The 24,618-nt window shown below is 38.2% G+C and overlaps 1 protein-coding gene across 5 annotated transcripts in view; it reads left to right on the top strand.

Annotated features, from left to right (window-relative positions):
* The window catches only part of SECA2 (Preprotein translocase SecA family protein), a 475,015-nt gene that overhangs the window by 201,833 nt on the left and 248,564 nt on the right, over positions 1-24,618 (top strand). For all 5 annotated transcript variants that reach the window (XR_016265257.1, XM_089453128.1, XM_089453126.1 and 2 more), the window contains one exon: positions 24,043-24,098. Coding sequence is in view for 4 of the 5 variants with exons in the window: in XM_089453128.1 (XP_089309254.1) it covers positions 24,043-24,098 (56 nt within the window). In the remaining variant the exon portion in view is untranslated. The remainder of the gene's footprint in view (positions 1-24,042; positions 24,099-24,618) is intronic.

The raw sequence follows: 24,618 nt of genomic DNA, 5'->3' as shown, positions 1-24,618 counted from the left end.
TGCCCCTCAGCTGCTCTCCTGAGCACTGATTCTATCTCTCTTAGCAAGTCCCGCTCTAGAGAATAGAATGTTTGATCATCTGGTGTACTTCTCCAAGTGACCCTCAAGCCTCTTCTTATACTTTTCCAGTTGACATCTCAACGGCCGAGATTAAGTCCCTAATCAACGACTAAGATTAGATCTGGCTTGATCCATGCCTTTTGGACCGTTCTAGCACATATTCATATTAATACACATTAATATTTTATTTTCCCAAAGTTTAGACTTAGGGACTCCATTAAAAATATTAATTATTTTAATATCTCCTGATCTGTTTTGAATCTGCCCAAACCCTTTCTAGGTATTGGAGATCTCATGTGCCCCAACCTTTCCACCAAATTTTGTGGCTAGAGCACATCCGATGCTACCCCAAATCAACAAATAGTCCTCCAACGAATTTAAGAATACCCTTGATAAATTTTTACTCGGATCTCCATTTGAGAGGAAAACTCACAAATCTCTTCTCTTCTTATAGATTCTTCAATTGATGAATTCCAAGACCTCTAGACCAAGACCAAGTCCAACCCTTCTGGATGATGTGCTTCCTTTGTTCAAGTCAAACCCAGTCAAATCTCTTCCAGTAGCATAACTTCGACCTCCAGTTGCAGAATTTCGACCTCTACTGCAGGTTTGACATTTTCAGCCCTCTTTCAGCAGCTGCTGCCACATGTGTGAGCTTCTTCTGGCCTCCTAAGGCTTCCACAGACCTTCGCTTGGCTTTTCTCTTCCTTCTAGAGCTTGAGGATGGCTTATTGAGACCTTTGTTGACCTTCTTTCCCTTCCTTCTTCAAGATCGAACAGGCAGAAGAAAAATCTAGACTAGTTGCAGAATCCCTAGCCTTCCTTCGCATGTGTGAGAGAGAAGTAACCCAAAGACAAATCTCCTTCGTCTTCTTCCTTCTTTGTTGTGTTCTTCTTCTGGCTCCTTCGCTTGAATAAGTGAGTGATAAATGTGTTCCAAGGAGGTCAAGTTTCCTCCTTTATATAGGCTTCTCAAGGTGGACATAGCTCCATAATTTACATCGACTTGCCAGCTGCCAGGCCGACTTGGTCTTGAAGGGTATTTTGACACTTTTAAGGACAAAAATAATTTGTTTACAATTTACAATGTGCCCAATAGGGTCTTCAGCATATGACAATGACTCTTTTGACTTCTTGACCTAGGACAAATCCTAGAAGCACTCAATGGGTGTTTGAACTATAAAATAAAAGACCTTGAGCATGAAACCCATGCTAAAAAATAATAATAATAATTTTTCTTTCATTTTACAATATACAAGAATCAAAAGTACATTTCATATTTATGAAGACCGAACCTAGTTACACATTTTTCAACACTCCCTCTTAACTAGGGAGGTATTCATAAATGGTATATGGACATTGTCAATCTTGAAGAGATCTCATAAGAAGAGTCGGATTGGTAACCCATCTGTATAACATCATATCAACCAACATTCTCATATAGCATGCCCTTGACTAACAACTCTATCTCTCTACAAGATCAAAGCACAATGCTGGCGATACCAATGATTTATAGACACCATCATCATTGTCTCTCAAGGTACATACCCCACCCAGGTGTCCACAGAGCGTGACCTTTCTTGGACTATTCTTATCTCGGATAGCTAGCCCTCAAAGAATATTGGTCCACGACTACTCTTATCTTGGATGTCCTACCTCATCCTCAGAGTATCAGATGCCAAATGCTTACCCAATCCTCTATTTTGTCTTACCAAGTGAAGACAGGATGATGTGTCTATCTCTCCCTCTCAGCCAGGGAGGATATATCAAGCACACCAAGCTTGTCTCTCAAATACACAAGCTTCTTATTAGGAAGAGATTTTGTCAATATGTCAGCTACCTGCTCATCGATGGAAATATCTTGTAGCTGCAACACACCGTCTTGTACTAGCTTCCAAATGTAGTGATACTTGTTGTTGATATGCTTTGTCTTTCCATGAAATACTGGGTCTTCAAACAATCGTATATAACTGGTGTTATCTCCATGTAACGCTGTAGGGTTCATTGGTCCTCCAAATAGTTCGGATAGCAGCTTCGTCAACTAGACAACTTCTCTTCTTACTTCACAGGATGCAATATACTTAGCCTCAACACTACTCAAAGCAACTATTTCTTGCTTTTTGCTCATCCATGAGATCATGGAGGATCACAAACTAAAACATCACCCTGTAGTGCTCCTTCCATCCTGCCCACTGCCTTCCCAGTCGGAATCTATATATCCAATCAAGTGGACATCATTCCTTTTATCATATTTCAGGTAGTAGTGGATGGTTCCTTGCAGACATCTCACCATATGTTTTTCTGCTATCCAATGATCATGCCTCGACTCCACTTGGAATTGACTGAGAACATTTACTGCAAAACATATGTATGGTTGAGTATTCACCAAGTACATCAGTGAGCTAATCAATTGTCTATACTTGGAAGGATCCACAGGTCTCGATTCAGAACTCCTTAGTCTTTTTAAGTTTGTGATCATAGAGGTTGTCATTGGTCTGCAATTCATCATGTCAAACCTCTGCAACATCTTGATCACATACTTTCCTTGACTTAAATAGATCTTTTGAAATGATCGGAGAATCCACAGTAGAATTATTTTCGAACCAACGTTTCGAATCCCAAGTGGGATCCATCATCAGGGTAGAAGAATGATGATAAAAGAAGAGCTAACAGGAAGAACCTACAGTGTAAGTCTGCTGCTCTTCTTTTTATCCTCACTCTAAAAGAAGAGCAGCAGACTTACACTGTAGGTTCTTCCTGTTAGCTCTTCTTTTATCATCATTCTTCTACCCTGATGATGGATCCCACTTGGGATTCGAAACGTTGGTTCGAAAATAATTCTACTGTGGATTCTCCGATCATTTCAAAAGATAAAAACCACAGATCTCTCAAATCTTAAATAGATCTTGTCAGGTCCTTGCTAGAACTCCAGTCCCAAATAGTAGCGCATTAGACTTATATCCTTCATGTCAAATTCTACTGCTAGTTGCTTCTTACATTCTTCAATTCAACCTTCCACACCTGTCAGGAGAAGAACATCCACATACAGAAGAATGATTACCGACTCTCCTTTCATAACTTTAATATAAAGGTTTGGATCAGCATAACTTTTTGTGTAGCCTAATCTTTGTAGGTATGCATCCATCCTAGCATACCATGCCCTTGGTGCTTGCTTGAGGCCATATAATTCCTTCTTCAATCTGCAGACATATGCCTTTCTATCTTTAACTTCAAATCCCAAGGGTTGTTCTATATAGACTTCCTCATCAATTTTTCCATTCAAGAATGCAGTCTTGACATCCATTTGGTGGATGCTCTATCCCATTGATGCTGCCAAAGAGACCAATGAATGAATAGTTGTATACCTTTTTGTTGGAGAAAATGTCTCTTCATTGTCAATGCCTTCCTGTTGATAGAAGCCCCTAGCCACAAATCTTGCCTTATATTTATCAATACTTCCATCTGCTGCATGTTTGATCTTGTAGAGCCATTTGGAAGTTACCACATATTTGTCTTCAGGCCTAGGTACGATCTCCCAAACTCCATTCTTCATTATAGATTGTTATTCTTCATTCATGGTATCCTTCCATTCTTGGTGATTAATAGCTTCTTCAGACGTGGATGGATCTGCTTCTATTAGTTTTGTCATGTAGGCTATATACCCAGAGTATTGTTTGGGCTTCTTGCTTTCCCTGAATGTACCTTGAGTTGCTCCATGACCTTATGCATCTAGAAGTGTAGACTTCAACTAGTTAGGTCTTTTTCTAGTTTCGGGGATTACCATAGGTTGTATAGGTTCATAGGGACCTTCATCTTCATGGTTTGATTCTTCTTCCCCATTAACTTCTTCTTCAAATACTAGAAGTTCTTCATCATCAGAGTCCATAGGGAGATCCTTTGATTTCTTGAATGCAATACTTTTGTCAGATATCACATCTTGTCTGACTTCTATTCAGTGTCCTTTCTATATGTAGATCCTATAGGCCTTAGAAGAGTTATTGTAGCCCATAAACGTTCCCTTTATGCCAGATGGATCCAACTTCTTTCTTTTGTCCTTAGGTATATGAATATAGACATGACATGCAAAAATTCAGAAATGATCTACTGTTGGTTTCTTCCCAGTGAACACTTCTTTGGAAGTGTTGTTATCTAGTGATCTGTGGGGACTTCAATTTTGTATGTACACAACTGTCCTTAAAGCTTCACCCCACAAAAATTTCGGTAAATCTTGGTCATGCAACATTGCTTTTACACTTTCTTCAATGGATTGATTCTTTCGTTTTGCAACTTCATTTTGTTCGGGATTATATGGGACTATTAGCTCCCTCTTAATCCCAGACTTTACAAAAATCTATGATCTCCTTAGATTTGTATTCTCCTCCATTATTAGATCTTAAAATCTTGATTATTCTTTTTGTATGTTTTTCTACTTCAACTTTGAATTCTTGAAATTTGGTAAATACTTCATCCTTGGATTTCATTAAGTAAACCCAAGTTTTCCTTGAATGGTCATGTATAAATGTGACATAATATAGATGACCTCCAAGTGATTTAGGAGTCATAGGACCACAAACATCAGAATGAATAAGATCCAAGATTTCTTTTGACCGTGAAGCACTACTTCCAAATGGTCTCTTGGTGTTCTTACCCAATGCACATTCCTTGCATATTCCTTCGCGATCTTCTTTCAGTTTGGGGATTCCGTGTACTACTGAATTTAGAGTGGGAAGGATTTTGAAATGGAGATGACCGAATCTTTTATGCCAAAGTTCACATGGGCTGATTTCAATGTCAACTAAAGCTTGAGCAAGAGGAGATAACAACCTGTAAAGTATTCCTTCATGAATCCCAATCATTCTAGCATTTTCTATGCTTGAGTTTTTACCCCATACTACAACTTTTCCATCAATGAAAGCCACTCTATCACCTTTATCTTCTAGACTTGAAATGGAGAGCAAGTTGTTATGCAAACCTGAAACAAATAGGATGTTGTTGAGATGAATATTGCCTCCATTCTCCAACTTTATTGAGGTCAATCCAATTCCTCTCACAGGATAGCTCTTATTATCACCAAGCTCTACGGGGTAAGAAGACTTTCCTTTTGACAATGTTTTTAGTTGCTTGTGATGATCAGTCATGTGTCTTGATGCCCCACTATCAATCACCCAAATGTTCTCATATTGAAATGTGCCAATGAATGCTGAGAAGAGTTCTTCATCCTTTGTCTTGGTCACTTCCTTCTTTGGAGTAAATAGGAGATTCCATACTTCTATGATACCCTTCTTGAGATGGCTTGCTACCTTTGAACAATTCTTTAGAAACTTCTTCAATGTAGTAGAGATCTTCATGATGCCCTTAGCGAACCTTAGCTCTGATACCATGTTGAAACATTTATTAGGGCAATGATTAGAGTAATTTCTCTTTTATTGATAATTGCTTATGATTACTTTTCTTACGTATTTAGCTTCTTTACTTATTATTATGTTTGTGTATCATCATACAACTACCAAAACAAGAACAAGAACACAAAATATAGGCTGCAAGCCAGGGCCAAAAGCTCTCCACTTGAGAGGAAAACCCGCAAATCTCTTCTCTTCTTATAAACTCCTCAATTGACGAATTCCAAGACGTCTAGGCCAAGATCAATACCCTCCAAGACCAAGTCCAACCCTTCCGGATGATGTGCTTCCTTTGTTCAAGTCAAACCCAATCAAATCTTTTCTAGTAGCATAACTTCGATCTCCAACTGTAGGATTTCGGCCTCTACTGCAGGTCTGAAATTTTCGGCCCTCCTGCGGCAGCTGTTGGCCACACGTGTGAGCTTCTTCTGGCCGCTCAAGGCTTCCTCAAACCTTCACTTGGATTTTCTCTTCGTTTTGGAGCTTGATGATGGCTTATTGTGACCTTTGTTGACCTTCTTTCCCTTCCTTCTTCAAGATCAAACCTGCAGAAGAAAACCCTAGACCAGTTGTAGAAACCCTAGCCTTCCTTCGCACGTGTGAGAGAGAAATAGCCCAAAGACAAGTCTCTTTCATCCTTTTCCTTCTTTGTTGCCTTCTCTTCTTCCTCCTTCGCTTGAATAAGTGAGTGATGAATGTGTTCCAAGGAGGTCGAGTTTCCTCCTTTAGATAGTGTTGTTGCACAGATTGTTACGACAACGCTCAGACCGGGGGCTGTCACCCTGATCCCCGATCTCTCCATTTAAGCCTATCTCCCGCGGCTAAGGGGGGTAGACCCTAAGGGATGATGAAGACCAACTGTGGACCAGTTGGGTTGGGAGACACGAGAGAAAACAAGCACTTATTTGATTTTGTTAAGTTAATAGACCAGTGCCTTATAGAGTTAATGGCTGAAAGATTATCTATCAAACGCTGCGGAAAGATGAACTCATTAACAATCATTTACCATTAGATAACTCAAGCAATGCAAGATATTCGATAAACGCACAATCCTTTAATAGTGATCCAGTGATTAAAACTCAATAACGATATTCCAGCGATTAAAAATTTCGAAAGATAAATGCTTTAAACAACCACGTAATTTCAAATGTTAACCAGAGATCACATTCATATAGCTAATCTTTAAATGATCATTCAACCATATTTAACCACATGAAAATGATAAACATTAATCCCACATCAAAAATTTAGCCTCAGCAGAAAAGATATTTCGCAAACATGGCAAATCCTTGAGGCAAGACCGAATCTGGCAAAATATTTCAAATATATATATATATATATATATATATATATATTTTTTTTTTTTTTTTTTATGTAAATAAAACAAGACTAAGCTAACTAAATATGAAACTTTAAATCTAAAGAAAAATCCAAATTATAGGACAAAAAAAGTCTAAAAAATTACTTTTTATGAAAATCAAAATTATTCTAAACTAAACTAAACTAAAAAAAAAAATGAAAATGAAAATTATTCTAAACTAAACTAAACTAAAGAAACCTTTTTTATGATTTTTTTTATATGTTTTTTATTTAAATGAAAAACTAAATAAAATAATTGCAAACCTAAATCTAAATCTAAAACTAAAGTCATAAAAGAAAAAAGAAACTTTCAAATTTTTTTTTATGATTTTTTTTATTTTTTTATAATTTTTATTATTATTTTTTTATATTTTATAAATTTTATTATTTTTAATTTTTTTATTTTTCAGTTATTTATATATTTTTTTAATTTTTAATTTATTTTTAAATGGATCCTCGAACTTAGCCTTTGGAAAAATCACCTAAGACCTAGCACTTAGGACTTATGAGGGGATTAAAACATTTTCTAACCCTCAAGACACTTTACATCATGACTTTTACAACTTTACATCTCAACGGGGAGAACCCATTTGACATAGACCCTCATAAACCACCAAGTTCTACGACACAACTATAATCTAGCAGATTAACACACTAGGATTCTCCTAAGATTCTAATGACAAAATCCATTCTGGCTTTGGGGTTAGGCTGAAGGAAAACTCTGCCGATCATAGATCAGTGAAACAAAAAAACTTCCGGAACGTAGATTGTCACTAGGAAATTAGGTCCACCTAGGCAATTTACATACATGACTCATATCTGCTAAGATTATTTACAATTCACACATGCAGACTGGATTTACAACATAATATGATCAAGTCGACGATGACTGTCGAATGGCACGGACATGTCAATCAAGCGTGTTGAAATTTGGTACCGGAGGACAGGTGGTTCCCTTAGGCTTTGATCTTTGGCCTAGGGAAAAGTGTCGAAAAGAATTTAATTTTTCTCCTAAAGTGACTTTATAATTTTATAAAGTTAAATCTAATTTAAAAGTGACTTTAAGTGATAAAGTTACTAAGTTTAATTTTAAAGTGATTTTTATAAAGTCAATGAAAAATTAGAAAGGAAAAGTGACTTTGGAAATAAATGACTAAGTGGGTCTTTATTAACGTGGAGTGAATTAAAAAATAAAAAGTGAGATTTAAATGAGCATTTAATCTCAGCCTTAGATCTCAATCTATTTCAACCATTGGATTTAGGGATCACCCAAAAGTCACTTGGATCACCCAGAAGTCACTTGGGGTTAGATTAAAGGAGGAAAAGGAGGAAAAGGTCATTCATTCTTTCATGAGCAGATTGAGAGAAGGACAGCAAGAGAGCAAGGGAGATTTCTGGACAGTGAGCTGCGGAGTTTCAGCAGCGGAGTTTCAGCAGAGCGGAGTTTCAGCAGCGGAGTTTCAACATCGGAGTTTCAGCAGAGCGGAGTTTCAGCAGCGAAGTTTCAGCAGCGGAGTTTCAGCAGGGCGGAGTTTCAGCAAGTCTGTACAGCGGAGTTTCAGCAGGGCTGAGTTTCAGCAGGGCTGAGATAAGTTATAAAAGTTTGCTTGTTGATTTTTGCTGAATATTTCTCTTACTGTAAAAAGGCATTTTCTAGAAATAAAAAAGAGCTCTCAAACTGGTTTTCCTCGAGAGTTGTAGGGGGTTTTTTCCAGGGTCACATTGACCAAAAATCTCAGTGTTTAAATGTGTTTTAATGGCTGTTTATTACTGCTGATTTTTATTTATGCAATTTCCAGCATTCTGTAAAATTTCCAGAATTTGTGTTTTCAGCAAATTTATTTTTTTCAGCTTGTTAAATGTATGGTTATGGGAAAGGGCATTTAACTATATGGGAGAAATAAGGAGAAACTGAAAACCGGGGTGGGAAATGAGAAATTTCTACATGGTATCAGAGCTTGAGTGCTGAAGGGCAGTTTGGGACAGCAAAAGGAAAAATTATAGTCGCTGAATTTTCACTCAGAAAATTCCAGCAAGCTGATTTTTTTCATAAACAACAGTTTTACCTTTACTACAGCAGTGTTATTTTTCAGTTTTAGGACAACAGGATGTCATTGGGATTGAGGGTGGAGGATAGGCTGGATGGCCATACAAATTACGGCGTTTGGAAGGAGAGAATGCAGAGTATCTTTGAGGAGGCAGAAGTCTGGGATATCATGGTGCATACCACACAGAACCCTGTTGTTGTGCCTACTGATACTACTCAGTTGACAACTTATAATAAAAAGAACAATAAGGGTAAGAGGCTGATTCTAGACGGAATCAAAGACCATTGCATTCCTCATGTGAGAGGAAAGAGCAATGCCCATGAGATGTGGACAGCATTGTCCAATCTCTACCAGAGTACTAATGAGAACCGGAAGATGGTCCTGAAGGAGAAGCTGAAGAATATTAAGATGGGTAATGATAGTGCAGCTGGATATCTCACAAAGATTATTAATGTGAAAGATGAGTTGGCAGCGATTGGAGAGGCCATTCCACCCACTGAGTTGGTGCAGATTGCAGTGAATGGCTTCCCCCGTTCATGGTTGAACTTTGCTGATGGGGTTTGTGCACGTGAGACCCTCCCCACATGGGAGAGATTTTGGGATGATTGCATTCGGACAGAGATCAGGAAAGGTCAGCTTGGGGCAGCCAAGCCAGTTGAGCAGGATGAGGATGTAGCACTGGTGGCAGGAGGAAAGAAGGCAAAGGGAAGAAGCAGGCTTCCACAAGCAGTGGTGGGGGCAAAGGCAAAGGTAAAGGTAAACAGGGGAACACACAGAAGGACTATTCCAAGGTGAAGTGTTGGAATTGTCAAAAGATGGGACACTATGCAGTTGTGTGTCCAGAGAAGAAGAAGAAGAAGGGGAAGAACCAGGACGTGGCAGCTTCAGCAGAGATTGAGGACTTTGCAGGTCGTTTTGACCGGGAGTTTGCGTTCACTACGTGTGAGTCCTCTAGTGCAGGATCACTTGCCACACAGGTTTAGAGGGAGCATGCTTTTTCCTCGATTAGCGGAGCATATTCAGGTATCTGGTATGTGGACAGTGGGGCTTCACGTCACATGACAGGAGTCCGTGAGTACTTCTCAGAGCTTTCAGAGAGTGGCACTGATATAGAGGTAGTACTCGGTGATGACAGAGTTGTTAGAGTAGTCGGGGTGGGGACACTGACATTTCAGAGGGAGTCCAAACCTCCCTTGAAAGTGTCAGATGTTCTTTATGTGCCAGGGATGAGGAAGAACCTCATATCCGTCTCAGCTTTGGAGGATAGAGGATATGAGGTACTGTTCAGGGGAGGACAGGTGTTGATGTATCTCAGGGGCACTTCAGCTGATTCAGCTAGAGTGATAGGTGTACGCCATGCAAAGGTGTACAAGTTTGCATTCCAGCCCCTTTTGGCATTGAGCAGTGGTATCGACAACAGAGCTAGCAGTTCTGAGCTGTGTGAGATTTGGCACCGCAGGATGGGACATATGTATCATGGAGCCTTGAGGACATTGCGGGAGATCACTACAGGTGTGCCAGATTTCAGTACTGATCACTTTGATACTTGTAGAGGTTGTGCGATGGGCATGTTTGCCAAATCCCCTTTTCCCAGTAGTGACAGCAGAGCGACTGGGATACTTGATTTGATTCATTCCGATGTGAGCGGTCGGATGTCTCATGTTTCCTTGAGTGGATATGAGTACTATGTTTTATTCATTGATGATCACTCCAGGAGGAGCTGGATTTATTTTTTGAAGACCAAGAGTGAGGTCTTCAAGCGGTTTCAGGAGTTCAGAACTCTTGTGGAGACACAGATAGGTCGAAAGATCAAGTCCCTGAGGTCGGACAATGGAGGAGAGTACACCCTTGGAGAGTTTGTTGACTATTGTGCGGAGGCAGGCATTAGGAGGGAGTTCACTGTTCCTTACGACCCCCAGCAGAACGTGGTTGCAGAGAGGAAGAACAGATCCATCATAGGGGCTGCCAAAGCCATGTTACATGATCAGGGGTTGCCATTGTTCTTGTGGGCAGAGGCCTGCAACACCGCTGTTTACTTGCAGAACAGGAGTCCGCATCGTGCCTTGGGGCACATGACTCCGGAGGAGGCTTTCTCTGGGAAGAAGCCTGATATTGGTCATCTTCATATCTTTGGATGCATTACATACTCCTATATACCCAAGGAGAAGAGGACCAAACTAGAGCCCACCGCAGAGAAGGGTATCTTTGTGGGCTACAGTGAGACCTCAAAGGCCTTTCGGATTTACATTCCTGCATAGAGGAGAGTTGTTGTCAGACGAGATGTGAAGTTCGAGGAGGACAGGGCCTTTAGGAGGTCACAGGAGTTAGAGTATCTGGATCAGCCAGACCCTCAGCAGCAGTTGAGTCAGTCGCAGGGATCCAGTGGGCAGGGATCAGGAGGATCAGGAGGTACATCTATGAGGATGTCAGGTTCGTCAGTGAGCAGTGGCTCACCGAGCCAGAGGGGTGGTGCTCCGGGCAGCATGCAGAGCAGTTCATTAGGGAGTCCACTGATGGACAGTTCACACGGTACCTCAACTTCTATAGGTTCAGGTGTAGGCAGGAGGACAGCAGACAGACAGTCAGGAGTTCAGGCTCCTGATGATGATGAGGAGGAGGAGTTTCATTCTCCGGTGGGAGAAGTGTGCTCAGGGAAGAGGAAGCCCAAGTGGCTTCAGGACACCTTGAGAGATGCCTCATTTGTTGCTGAGCCGAAGAGGCCGATCAGAGAGAGTAGACCACCTGAGAGGTTTTGTAGCTATATGGCGATGGTTACCAGCATCCTTGACTCTCAGCCTTCTAGCTATGAGGAGGCAGCTAGCCAGCAGGTCTGGAGAGAGGCCATGCAGGAGGAGTATTCTTCTATCATGAAGAATGATGTTTGGGAGGTGGTGCCGAGGCCTGAGGGCAAATCCGTGGTTACTTCCAGATGGCTTTACAAGGTAAAGCATGCTGCAGATGGCAACATTGAGAAATTCAAAGCAAGGTTTGTGGCTAGAGGGTTCTCCCAGGTAGAGGGAGTTGATTATAAGGAGACCTTCGCTCCTGTGGCTCGATATACTTCGATCCGCTCCATTATATCGATAGCAGCATAGATGGGTTGGAAGATCCACCAGATGGATGTGAAGACTGCATTTCTCAATGGCTTCATACAGGAGGAGGTGTACATTGAGCAGCCACAGGGCTTTGAGGTGCATGGGAAGGAGTCCCATGCGTGCAGACTAAAGAAGGCCCTTTATGGCCTGAAGCAAGCTCCCAGAGCTTGGTACTCCAGGATAGATACATATTTGCAGGGGATGGGTTTCACAAAGAGTGAGGCAGATCTGAACCTTTACTTTATTGTGATTGGTGAGGAGGCTCTCATTCTGGTGCTGTATGTGGATGACTTGGTCATTACAGGTGCAAAGAGACTCATAGAGCACTGCAAGAGAGATCTTGCGACGTAGTTTGAGATGAAGGACATCAGCTTGATGCATTACTTTTTGGGCTTGGAGGTGTGGCAGGAGGAGGGGCATTTCTTCCTGGGGCAGGGGAAGTATATTGTGGACATCCTTAGCAGATTCCACATGGAGGATTGTAGACCCATGTCGACACCGATGATCACCAACTGGAAGAAGCTTCATGCTTCGGATTCCGAGTTGGTGGATCCCACATTGTACAGGCAGCTGATTGGTTCCTTGATGTATTTGGTCAACACTAGACCAGATATCTGTTTTGCAGTCAACATGATGAGTCAGTTTATGTGTGAGCCTAGGAAGGTTCACTGGGTGGTTGCAAAACACATTTTGCGGTACTTGCAGGGGACAGTGGATTATGGTCTGGACCACAGGCAGGGAGATGGAGTGAGATTGGCAGGATACACTGATTCTGATTGGGCAGGTTGTGCTTCTGATAGGAAGAGCACTTCAGGGTGCTGTTTTGGGTTGGGTTCAGCAGTAGTGTCATGGTTCAGCCGAAAGTGGCAGTCAGTAGCACTGAGTTCAGCGGAAGCAGAGTATATGGCAGCCAGTCTAGCTAGTTGTGAGGCTATCTGGCTTCGCAAGATGTTGTTTGGCTTATTTGGTCAGTCGTTGAGACCTTCAGTGATTTACTGTGATAATCAGAGTTGCATTAAACTCACGGAGAATCCAGTATTTCATGACAGGTCAAAGCATATCGGGATCAGATATCATTTCATCAGAGAATATGTTCAGAAGGGAGCTGTGAAGCTTGAGTATATTTCCATTGATGAGCAGGTTGTAGATATTCTTACCAAAGCCTTACCACGGGGCAAGCATGTCTACTTCTGAGACAAGATGGGTGTGGTGAGGAACACCTTCCTCGGTAAGAGGGAGTGTTGAAATTTGGTACCGGAGGACAGGTGGTTCCCTTAGGCTTTGATATTTGGCCTAGGGAAAAGTGTCGAAAAGAATTTAATTTTTCTCCTAAAGTGACTTTATAATTTTATAAAGTTAAATCTAATTTAAAAGTGACTTTAAGTGATAAAGTTACTAAGTCTAATTTTAAAGTGACTTTTATAAAGTCAATGAAAAATTAGAAAGGAAAAGTGACTTTGGAAATAAATGACTAAGTGGGTCTTTATTAAAGTGGGGTGAATTAAAAAATAAAAAGTGAGATTTATATGAGGATTTAATCTCAGCCTTAGATCTCAATCTATTTCAGCCATTGGATTTAGGGATCACCCAAAAGTCACTTGGATCACCCAAAAGTCAATTGGGGTTAGATTAAAGGAGGAAAAGGAGGAAAAGGTCATTCATTCTTTCATGAGGAGATTGAGAGAAGGAGAGCAAGAGAGCAAGGGAGATTTCTGGACAGTGAGCTGTGGAGTTTCAGCAGCGCGGAGTTTCAGCAGCGGAGTTTCAGTAGGGCGGAGTTTCAGCAAGTCTGTACAGCGGAGTTTCAGCAGGGCAGAGTTTCAGCAAGGCGGAGTTTCAGCAAGGTTGAGTTTCAGCAAGGCTGAGATAAGTTGTAAAAGTTTGCTTGCTGATTTTTGCTGTATATTTCTCTTACTGTAAAAGGCATTTTCGAGAAATAAAGAAGAGCTCTCAAACTGATTTTCCCCAAGAGTTGTAGGGGGTTTTTTCCAGGGTCACATTGACCAAAAATCTCAGTGTTTAAATGTGTTTTAATGGCTGTTTATTATTGCTGATTTTTATTTCTGCAATTTCCAGCATTCTGTAAAATTTCCAGAATTTGTGTTTTCAGCAAATTTATTTTTTTCAGCTTGTTAAATGTATGGTTATGGGAAAGGACATTTAACTATATGGGAGAAATAAGGAGAAACTGAAAACCGGGGTGGGAAATGAGAAATTTCTACAAAGCGCTATCCCTTTTGCGAAGAAAAGGGGGTGTACTTGCTATGGGGAGTTGACACGTAGTGGTCAACATCTGGCTTTACTTGGGGACACGTTGCTGCACTGCAGTAATGTGAGAATCCAGAATCTGCATCCACTCAATACACAATAAAACATAAGTAGCGTCTATCCAAAAATCATCATATAACATTAAGCACATGAAAGACATAAGCTCTTCATTTATTAACTATCTGGAAAAGTAAATCTAATCCTAAAACAGAAATGAAATGCTGAAATGACAAGGAGTAGGGTTAGAAATACAATACAAAGGATGCCCCATGGCATCAGATGTGTTCAATATAGTGTATACTGAGCATTTGCCTGCTTTCAGGCAAATCTGTCGGCTGCTTGTCGGATGTGCCATGTCCAATTTTGCATATGGTAGGACTTTTTCCTATCCGAAAATCAAGCTGCTCGCGGCCGTCTGATGCATCAAATCTTCTTCTCGTTCTCTTTCTTTGGCGCTTTTTCTTCCTGGCAGGCCGTATCACTGATGGCATGGAACTTTCTGCTTCAAAACTCTCAGATGAAGTATGCAAGATATGCGTGACATGTATTTCTTCATTCTGCATCTGCCCTGCCAAGGATGATGGACCAATCTCACAGGTGCCATGAGTTATAACTTGATCTTCAATGACTGGTGGATTAACCGTGTGAGTATCAATCTGATTATTAATTTCCCTTTCATCCAGGCAATTTTCAATGGAACAAAGAACCTCATAACAAGATGGAGCTTGCTGTAACAGATAAGGAGGCTTCTGATCTATTGACATTCCTCGGTTTCTTTCATCTTCCGATTGCTGTTGAAATTTCTGAAACTGTATTTTAATGGCATCCATCTGACTAGAGTGTTCAACCTTTATAGCACTAATTTCCCTGGCATGGTTTTCTTCCATATCTTTTATTACTTTATCGTTCTTTTCCTTTATGGTCATCAAGCAATACTGCATAGAGTTTATCTCTTCCTTATGATTTGCTTGCATGTTTGTCATATTTTCCTCTAAGCCTGATAACTTGCTTTGCATAAAACTAATTTCTGTGTCATGATTAGTTTTCATGGCCTCAATTTCCTTAGCATGCTGATTTTGCATAATTTCCATCTCCTTATTACGTTTTTCCAGGTGGGTGCATAAAGTTCTCACATCATTAGCGTAATTAGTTTGATTGACCTCCATATTTTTTACCAGCCACATTAGTTCTTGTATAATTTGCTTCTGATCTTCCTTTTCATTGTCAACACTGTTTTTACAATTTGTCCCTGCTTTTCCACTATCATAGATTTGATCTGCAATGGTACAGGTGGATGGCACATTCTAATATGAAGAATTGTCTTGGAATCTTTCATCGACAGCTGGACCTTTTACAAGATTACTTTCATTCTGTTGCACAATTTTACGGGCACAAGGCGAGCTATCTGGATCACCATATCTATCTTTAAAAGCATCGACAATGTCTTGTAAAGAAGTGAAAGAATCTTCAGGACAATTATTAAACCAGTTCAAAGCATCACCCTTTAAAGAATGGACAAATAGACGCATCTTGACATCTTCATGATTATATTGAGGAAGTCTACAATATATGATCATCACACAAGTAAACCTGTTTAAATGCTATCTAACAGTGACTGAATCACCACCTGAGAACAAAAATAATTTAGAAATGGCCTCTTTCGGAAAATCATGGAGATTATCAGTAAAATGACATGGTTTAAATGAATAATCCATGATGAATAATTAGGGACCAAATGGATGATAGAACGAGATCTCTGCTCAAGAAAATCAATAGATGAAAGAAGTGGAGTCGTCACTTGAACAATGAATCTAATTCTAGGATCCAAAAATCAACCAACAAGCAGATATGAGAGAGGCTTCTTGTCTGGGAAATGAAAAGAAATGGAGTCGCCACCCAAACAAGAAACGAACTGAAGAGTAGTTGCTGATATGACGAAAGATAAGGCGATAAAAGATCCAAATGATAACCAAAAATGTTGAATCTGCCAGCTCAAATGAGAGATGAGAAAGATGAAAGAATGATGAGAGATGAGAAAGATGAAAGAATGATGAGAAATGAGAAGATGAATGTCGTTGAAACGCCAGGAACAGAAAAACTTTGTCCCCGGCAACGGCACCAAAAAATGTTGGCGTTGCCAGCTCAAACGAATGATAGAAGGATGAACGATGAATGATGAAAATTCGTTGAAACACCGAGAGTAAAGTATTCCCGGCAACGGGGCCAAAAAATGTTGTCGCACAGATTGTCACGACAACGGTCAGACCGGGGGCTGTCACCCTGATCCCCGATCTCTCCGTTTAAGCCTGTCTCCCGCGGCTAAGGGGGGTAGACCCTAAGGGATGATGAAGACCAACTGCGGACCAGTCAGGTTGGGAGACACGAGATAAAACAAGCACTTATTTAATTTTATTAAGTTAATAGACCAGTGCCTTATAGAGTTAATGGCTGAAGGATTATCTATCAAATGCTGCGGAAAGATGAACTCATTAACAATCATTTACCATCAGATAACTCAAGCAATGCAAGATATTCGATAAACGCACAATGCTTTAATAGTGATCCAACGATTAAAACTCAATAACGATATTCCAACGATTAAAAATTTCGAAAGATAAATGCTTCAAACAACCACGTAATTTCAAATGTTAACCAGAGATCACATTCATATAGCTAATCTTTAAATGATCATTCAAGCATATTTAACCACATGAAATTGATAAACATTAATCCCACATCAAAAATTTAGCCTCAGCAGAAAAGATATTTCGCAAACATGGCAAATCCTTGAGGCAAGACCGAATCTGGCAAAATATTTCAATTTTTTTTTGTTTTGTTTTGTTATGTAAATAAAACAAGACTAAGCTAACTAAAGATGAAACTTTAAATCTAAAGAAAAATCCAAATTAGAGGACAAAAAAAGTCTAAAAAATTACTTTTTATGCTTTTTTTTTTTTATTATTTTTATTTTTTATAAAGTAGAACAAAACTAACCTCTAAACTAAAAAAAAAAAAATGAAAATGAAAATTATTCTAAACTAAACTAAACTAAAGAAACCTTTTTTATGATTTTTTTTATATGTTTTTTATTTAAATGAAAAACTAAATAAAATAATTGCAAACCTAAATCTAAATCTAAAACTAAAGTCCTAAAAGTAATAAGAAACTTTCAAATTTTTTTTTATGATTTTTTTATTTTTTTATAATTTTTATCATTTGTTTTTTATATTTTATAAATTTTATTATTTTTAATTTTTTAAAATTTTTTATTTTTCAGTTATTTATCTTTTTTATTTTTTTTAAATTTTTAAATTTTAAATTTATTTTTAAATGGATCCTCAAACTTAGCCTTTGGAAAAATCACCTAAGACCTAGGACTTAGGACTTATGAGGGGATTAAAACATTTTCTAACCCTCAAGGCACTTTACATCATCACTTTTACAACTTTACATTTCAAGGGGGAGAACCCATTTGACATAGACCCTCATAAACCACCCAATTTTGCAACACAACTATAATCTAGCAGATTAACACACTAGGATTCTCCTAAGATTCTAATGACAAAATCCATTCCGGCTTTGGGGTTAGGCTGAAGGAAAACTCTGCCGATCATAGATCGGTGAGACAAAAAACCTTCCGGAACGTAGATTATCACTAGGAAATTAGGTCCACCTAGGCAATTTACATACATGACTCATATCTGCTAAGATTATTTACAATTCACACATGCAGACTGGGTTTACAACATAATATGATCAAGTCGACGATGATTGTCGAATGGCACGGACATGTCAATCAAGCGCTATCCCTTTTGCGAAGAAAAGGGGGTGTACTTGCTATGGGGAGTTGACACGTAGTGGTCAACATCTGGCTCTACTTGGGGACACGTTGCTGCACTGCAGTAATGTGAGAATCCAGAATCTGCATCCACGCAATACACAATAAAACATAAGTAGCGTCCATCCAAAAATCATCATATAACATTAAGCACATGAAAGACATAAGCTCTTCATTTATTAACTATCTGGAAAAGTAAATCTAATCCTAAAACAGAAATGAAATGCTGAAATGACAAGGAGTAGGGTTAGAAATACAATACAAAGGATGCCCCATGGCATCAGATGTGTTCAATATAGTGTATACTGAGCATTTGCCTGCTTTCAGGCAAATCTGTCGGCTGCTTGTCGGATGTGCCATGTCCAATTTTGCATATGGTAGGACTTTTTCTTATCCGAAAATCAAGCTGCTCGCGGCCGTCTGATGCATCAAATCTTCTTCTCGTTCTCTTTCTTTGGCGCTTTTTCTTCCTGGCAGGCTGTATCACTGATGGCATGGAACTTTCTGCTTCAAAACTCTCAGATGAAGTATGCAAGATATGCGTGACATGTATTTTTTCATTCTGCATCTGCCCTGCGAAGGATGATGGACCAATCTCACAGGTGCCATGAGTTATAACTTGATCTTCAATCACTGGTGGATTAACCGTGTGAGTATCAATCTGATTAGTAATTTCCCTTTCAGCCAGGCAATTTTCAATGGAACAAAGAACCTCATAACAAGATGGAGCTTGCTGTAACAGATACAGAGGCTTCTGATCTATTGACATTCCTCGGTTTCTTTCATCTTCCGATTGCTGTTGAAATTTCTGAAACTGTATTTTAATGGCATCCATCTGACTAGAGTGTTCAACCTTTATAGCACTAATTTCCCTGCCCTGGTTTTCTTCCATATCTTTTATTACTTTATCGTTCTTTTCCTTTATGATCATCAAGCAATACTGCATAGAGTTTATCTCTTCCTTATGATTTGCTTGCATGTTTGTCATATTTTCCTCTAAGCCTGATAACTTGCTTTGCATAAAACTAATTTCTGTGTCATGATTAGTTTTCATGGCCTCAATTTCCTTAGCATGCTGATTTTGCATAATTTCCATCTCCTTATTACGTTTTTCCAAGTGGGTGCATAAAGTTCTCACATCATTAGCGTAATTAGTTTGATTGACCTCCATATTTTTTACCAGCCGCATTAGTTCTTGTATAATTTGCTTCTGATCTTCCTTTTCATTGTCAACACTGTTTTTACAATTTGTCCCTGCTTTTCCACTATCATAGATTTGATCTGCAATGGTATAGGTGGATGGCACATTCTGATATGAAGAATTGTCTTGGAATCTTTCATCGACAGCTGGACCTTTTACAAGATTACTTTCATTTTGTTGCACAATTTTAGGGGCACAAGGCGAGCTATCTGGATCACCATATCTATCTTTAAAAGCATCGACAATGTCTTGTAAAGAAGTGAAAGAATCTTCAGGACAATTATTAAACCAGTTCAAAGCATCACCCTTTAAAGAATGGACAAATAGACGCATCTTGACATCTTCATGATTATATTGAGGAAGTCTACAATATATGATCATTACACAAGTAAACCTGTTTAAATGCTGTCTAACAGCGACTGAATCACCACCTGAGAACAAAAATAATTTAGAAATGGCCTCTTTCGGAAAATCATGGAGATTATCAGTAAAATGACATGGTTTAAATGAATAATCCATGATGAATAATTAGGGACCAAATGGATGATAGAACGAGATCTCTGCTCAAGAAAATCAATAGATGAAAGAAGTGGAGTCGCCACTTGAACAATGAATCTAATTCTAGGATCCAAAAATCAACCAACAAGCAGATATGAGAGAGGCTTCTTGTCTGGGAAATGAAAAGAAATGGAGTCGCCACCCAAACAAGAAACGAACTGAAGAGTAGTTGCTGATATGACGAAAGATAAGGCGATAAAAGATCCAAATGATAACCAAAAATGTTGAATCTGCTAGCTCAAATGAGAGATGAGAAAGATGAAAGAATGATGAGAAATGAGAAGATGAATGTCGTTGAAACGCCAGGAACAGAAAAACTCTGTCCCCGGCAACAGCGCCAAAAAATGTTGGCGTTGCCGGCTCAAACGAATGATAGAAAGATGAACGATGAATGATGAAAAGTCGTTGAAACACTGAGAATAAAGTATCCCCGACAACGGCACCAAAAAATGTTGTCGCACAGATTGTCACGACAACGCTCAGACCGGGGGCTGTCACCTTGATCCCCGATCTCTCCGTTTAAGCCTGTCTCCCGCGGCTAAGGGGGGTAGACCCTAAGGGATGATGAAGACCAACTGTGGACCAGTTGGGTTGGGAGACACGAGAGAAAACAAGCACTTATTTGATTTTATTAAGTTAATAGACCAGTGCCTTATAGAGTTAATGGCTGAAAGATTATCTATCAAATGCTGCGGAAAGATGAACTCATTAACAATCATTTACCATCAGATAACTCAAGCAATGCAAGATATTCGATAAACGCACAATGCTTTAATAGTGATCCAGCGATTAAAACTCAATAACGATATTCCAGCGATTAAAAATTTCGAAAGATAAATGCTTTAAACAACCACGTAATTTCAAATGTTAACCAGAGATCACATTCATATAGCTAATCTTTAAATGATCATTCAAGCATATTTAACCACATGAAAATGATAAACATTAATCCCACATCAAAAATTTAGCCTCAGCAGAAAAGATATTTCGCAAACATGGCAAATCCTTGAGGCAAGACCGAATCTGGCAAAATATTTCAAATTTTTTTTTGTTTTTTTGTTTTTTTTTTTTTTTTTATGTAAATAAAACAAGACTAAGCTAACTAAAGATGAAACTTTAAATCTAAAGAAAAATCCAAATTATAGGACAAAAAAAGTCTAAAAAATTACTTTTTATGTTGTTGTTGTTGTTGTTTTTTTTATTTTTTATAAAGTAGAACAAAACTAACCTCTAAACTAAAAAAAAAAAATGAAAATGAAAATTATTCTAAACTAAACTAAACTAAAGAAACCTTTTTTATGATTTTTTTTATATGTTTTTTATTTAAATGAAAAACTAAATAAAATAATTGCAAACCTAAATCTAAATCTAAAACTAAAGTCCTAAAAGTAAAAAGAAACTTTCAAAATTTTTTTTTATGATTTTTTTATAATTTTTATAATTTTTTTTTTTTATATTTTATAAATTTTGTTATTTTTAATATTTTAAAATTTTTTATTTTTCAGTTATTTATCCTTTTTTATTTTTATTTTTTTTATTTTTTAAATTTTTAAATTACTTTTAAATGGATCCTCGAACTTAGCGTTTGGAAAAATCACCTAAGACCTAGGACTTAGGACTTATGAGGGGATTAAAACATTTTCTAACCCTCAAGACACTTTACATCATGACTTTTACAACTTTACATCTCAAGGGGGAGAACCCATTTGACATAGACCCTCATAAACCACCCAGTTCTGCGACACAACTATAATCTAGCAGATTAACACACTAGGATTCTCCTAAGATTCTAATGACAAAATCCATTCCGGCTTTGGGGTTAGGCTGAAGGAAAACTCTGCCGATCATAGATCGGTGAGACAAAAAACCTTCCGGAATGTAGATTATCACTAGGAAATTAGGTCCACCTAGGCAATTTACATACATGACTCATATATGCTAAGATTATTTACAATTCACACATGCAGACTGGGTTTATAACATAATATGATCAAGTCGACGATGGCTGTCGAATTGCACGAACATGTCAATCAAGCGCTATCCCTTTTGCGAAGAAAAGGGGGTGTACTTGCTATGGGGAGTTGACACGTAGTGGTCAACAGATAGGTTTCTCAAGGTGGACGTAGCACCTTAATTTAGGCAGACTTGCTAGCTGCCAAGCCGACATTTTCTTGAAGGGTATTTTGACACTTTTAAGGAAAAAAACATTTTTCTTTACAATTTACAATGTGCCCGATGGGGTCTTCAACTTATGAGAATGACTCTTTTGACTTCTTGACCTTGGACAAACCCTAGAAGCACTCAATGGGTGCCTGACTTATAAAATAAAACACCTTGAGCATGAAACCCATGCTCAAAAATAATAATAATAATTTTTCTTTCATTTTACAATATACAAGAATCAAAAGCACATTTCAATTTTATGAAGACCAAACCTAGTTACACATTTTTCAACAACCTTGACTCTTTGACTTGACATCAAGACCCCAAGAGCACTCAATGGGTGCTTAGACCTAGGACAACAAATTGGTGGGCAAGAAACCCATTTAAAAAATAATAGTTTTTCTTTTATAAATAATTCTTTTTATTTTCCTTTGACAAGTACATCAATAATTACTTCAAGTCATGACTGAAGTACAATTTATGAAGATAGACACTAGTTACATTTCAACACCATTTGGGCAAGAATTTTGATCACATAGAGATATCTTCTGAGGCAGAATTTCAAGTTTATCTGAGGCAGTACAGGAGGATAAATCTGAGGCAGAGCTAGAAGGATGAATCTGAAGCAGGCCAAGATTTTATGAGGCTGAATTTGTCTCTGTTTGATCTGGTTTGACCTGCGTTTGGTTTGTGGTCAGTTTGACCTTGTTTTTGTCTGGGAAATCATATTGTATCTCTTGTTGAAATAGACCAATTCTTTAAATAAAGGTTGCTGGGTTTTTCCTTTGGTTTGGAATTTTCCCAGGGTAATTTTTGTGTCTCTTGTGTTTGGCTGTCTCTTCATGATTTTACTGGATTTATTGTTTATACTTTTGAGATTTTCTCTTTGTAATTGCTTAATGATGAATATGACACAAGATATATTAATGAAGTAATCATTGGAAATAATTCAGTTTAGGGAATCCTGAAAAATCATTGTGACTCAAAATTATGTTCAATGTCAATACATGTGGGAATGCGAAAGAAATTCCTCCTGCTATTCTATTGAATGTAAAAAAACTGCAGAGTACATAATTAGAAGAAATATAAGATAAGTGCAGAAACAGAACCATGAGAAATAGAAAGGATGTTAAGGTGTGCTGGAAGAAGAAGCTGAGGCAGAGAAGAGAGAGGTGTTGAAGAAAGTGTAACTTGGTTCGGTCTTCATAAATGTACTTTTGATATTTGTATTTATTCAAGAAAAGAAATATTATTTTTGTTATATGTATCAATGAGTTTCTTGCTCATTGAAATAGGTCTAGCACATGTTAAAGTGCCATAGGTAAGTGAAAGATTCAAAAGAAAGTTTGAAGACCCTTAAGGGCATGTTACACCATGTAAATATTTGTATAAGAGTCAAAGAATATCCCTCCAAGCAAAGACAAGTCCTCTCCATGCAACGACATAAAGCAACAAAATGCACTAGCTGAACAGAAACAGCTGGCAGAACTGGTAAAAGGAAACAATTACTTCGTAACAAGCTGAACAATATAAAGCATGAAAATTTTTAGGTTGAAAGATAAAAATTGTAGGCAGAACTGTTGCAAACAAATAATTAGTTGGCTAGATTACTTCCATTACTGTCTTTCTGAAAAATTGTTGATCGCTTATTTTCTTAGTTGAAATTTCATGACTCCATTATATTTTCACTGTTTTTCTTTATTAATAACATAGGAAAATATAGTCCAAAATTTTTAAATGGCAACAGCAAGGATTATATTTGAGTGTACACCAAATGACCAGGCTCATCTACATGATTAAAAATATGATGTCTTCTAAAGAGCTGTCAGATTTGCACTAGTATTGGGGATTTTGTATTTGGGGTTGTGGTTTCAACCTCCCTTTCATAGTTGTCACCTTGTATTGTTGTTCACATTTTGTATGACTTAATAGGTTCACATTTTAATAATTTATTTTTCAGCTATTTTTGTGATGATTCATTAAATGATGGTGTGATTTAAGGAATAAATAATGCTATTTAATGTTGACAAGGGTGACTTAATTTCTTTCACAGCTTCGTGGAAGAGCAGGGAGACAAGGAGACCCGGGATCTACAAAGTTTATGATAAGGTATTGTATTGGTAGACTTCTTTAGCTATTGCGTGTATTTCACTAAGGCAAACTCACATGACCTAAATGATTAAACAAGGTGGAGGACAAATCGTAAAACCTCTTAAGAAGAAATAACCTGCATAAGCTGCAAAATGGAAGCCATAAAAGATGGTAAACACTTTCTTCTGAATTGCCTAACCTATGCACCCATTAGCAATAAGTGCACAACTATTTGTAGGTTTAATTCTCACCAAGATATTTTGAACCAGGATAACCCAAATGAGCTACAGAATTTCATGACTGATATGTTCAACCACATAAATGAAATCTAAAATACCTAATAGTTTATACTAAATTTGATCTTCGATTCTGATTTCTGATTTGATGGAAGGAGGTAATCTTAGCAAGCTAGGTTTCAAAGGATGCTTAAAGTGCAACCGACCAATCAGTCATTCGATTTTACTGAATAGTAGTTGAGACATATATTTTTTTTTGCAATACAAGCTTGTTATATTAGTTGTATGGTAGCATTATATGT

Source organism: Pinus tabuliformis, chromosome X, assembly GCF_031772625.1.
Source record: "Pinus tabuliformis cultivar Carrire ecotype Pingquan chromosome X, CPIR1, whole genome shotgun sequence".
Lineage (NCBI taxonomy): Eukaryota > Viridiplantae > Streptophyta > Pinopsida > Pinales > Pinaceae > Pinus > Pinus tabuliformis.
This window is presented reverse-complemented; position numbering and strand designations above follow the sequence as displayed.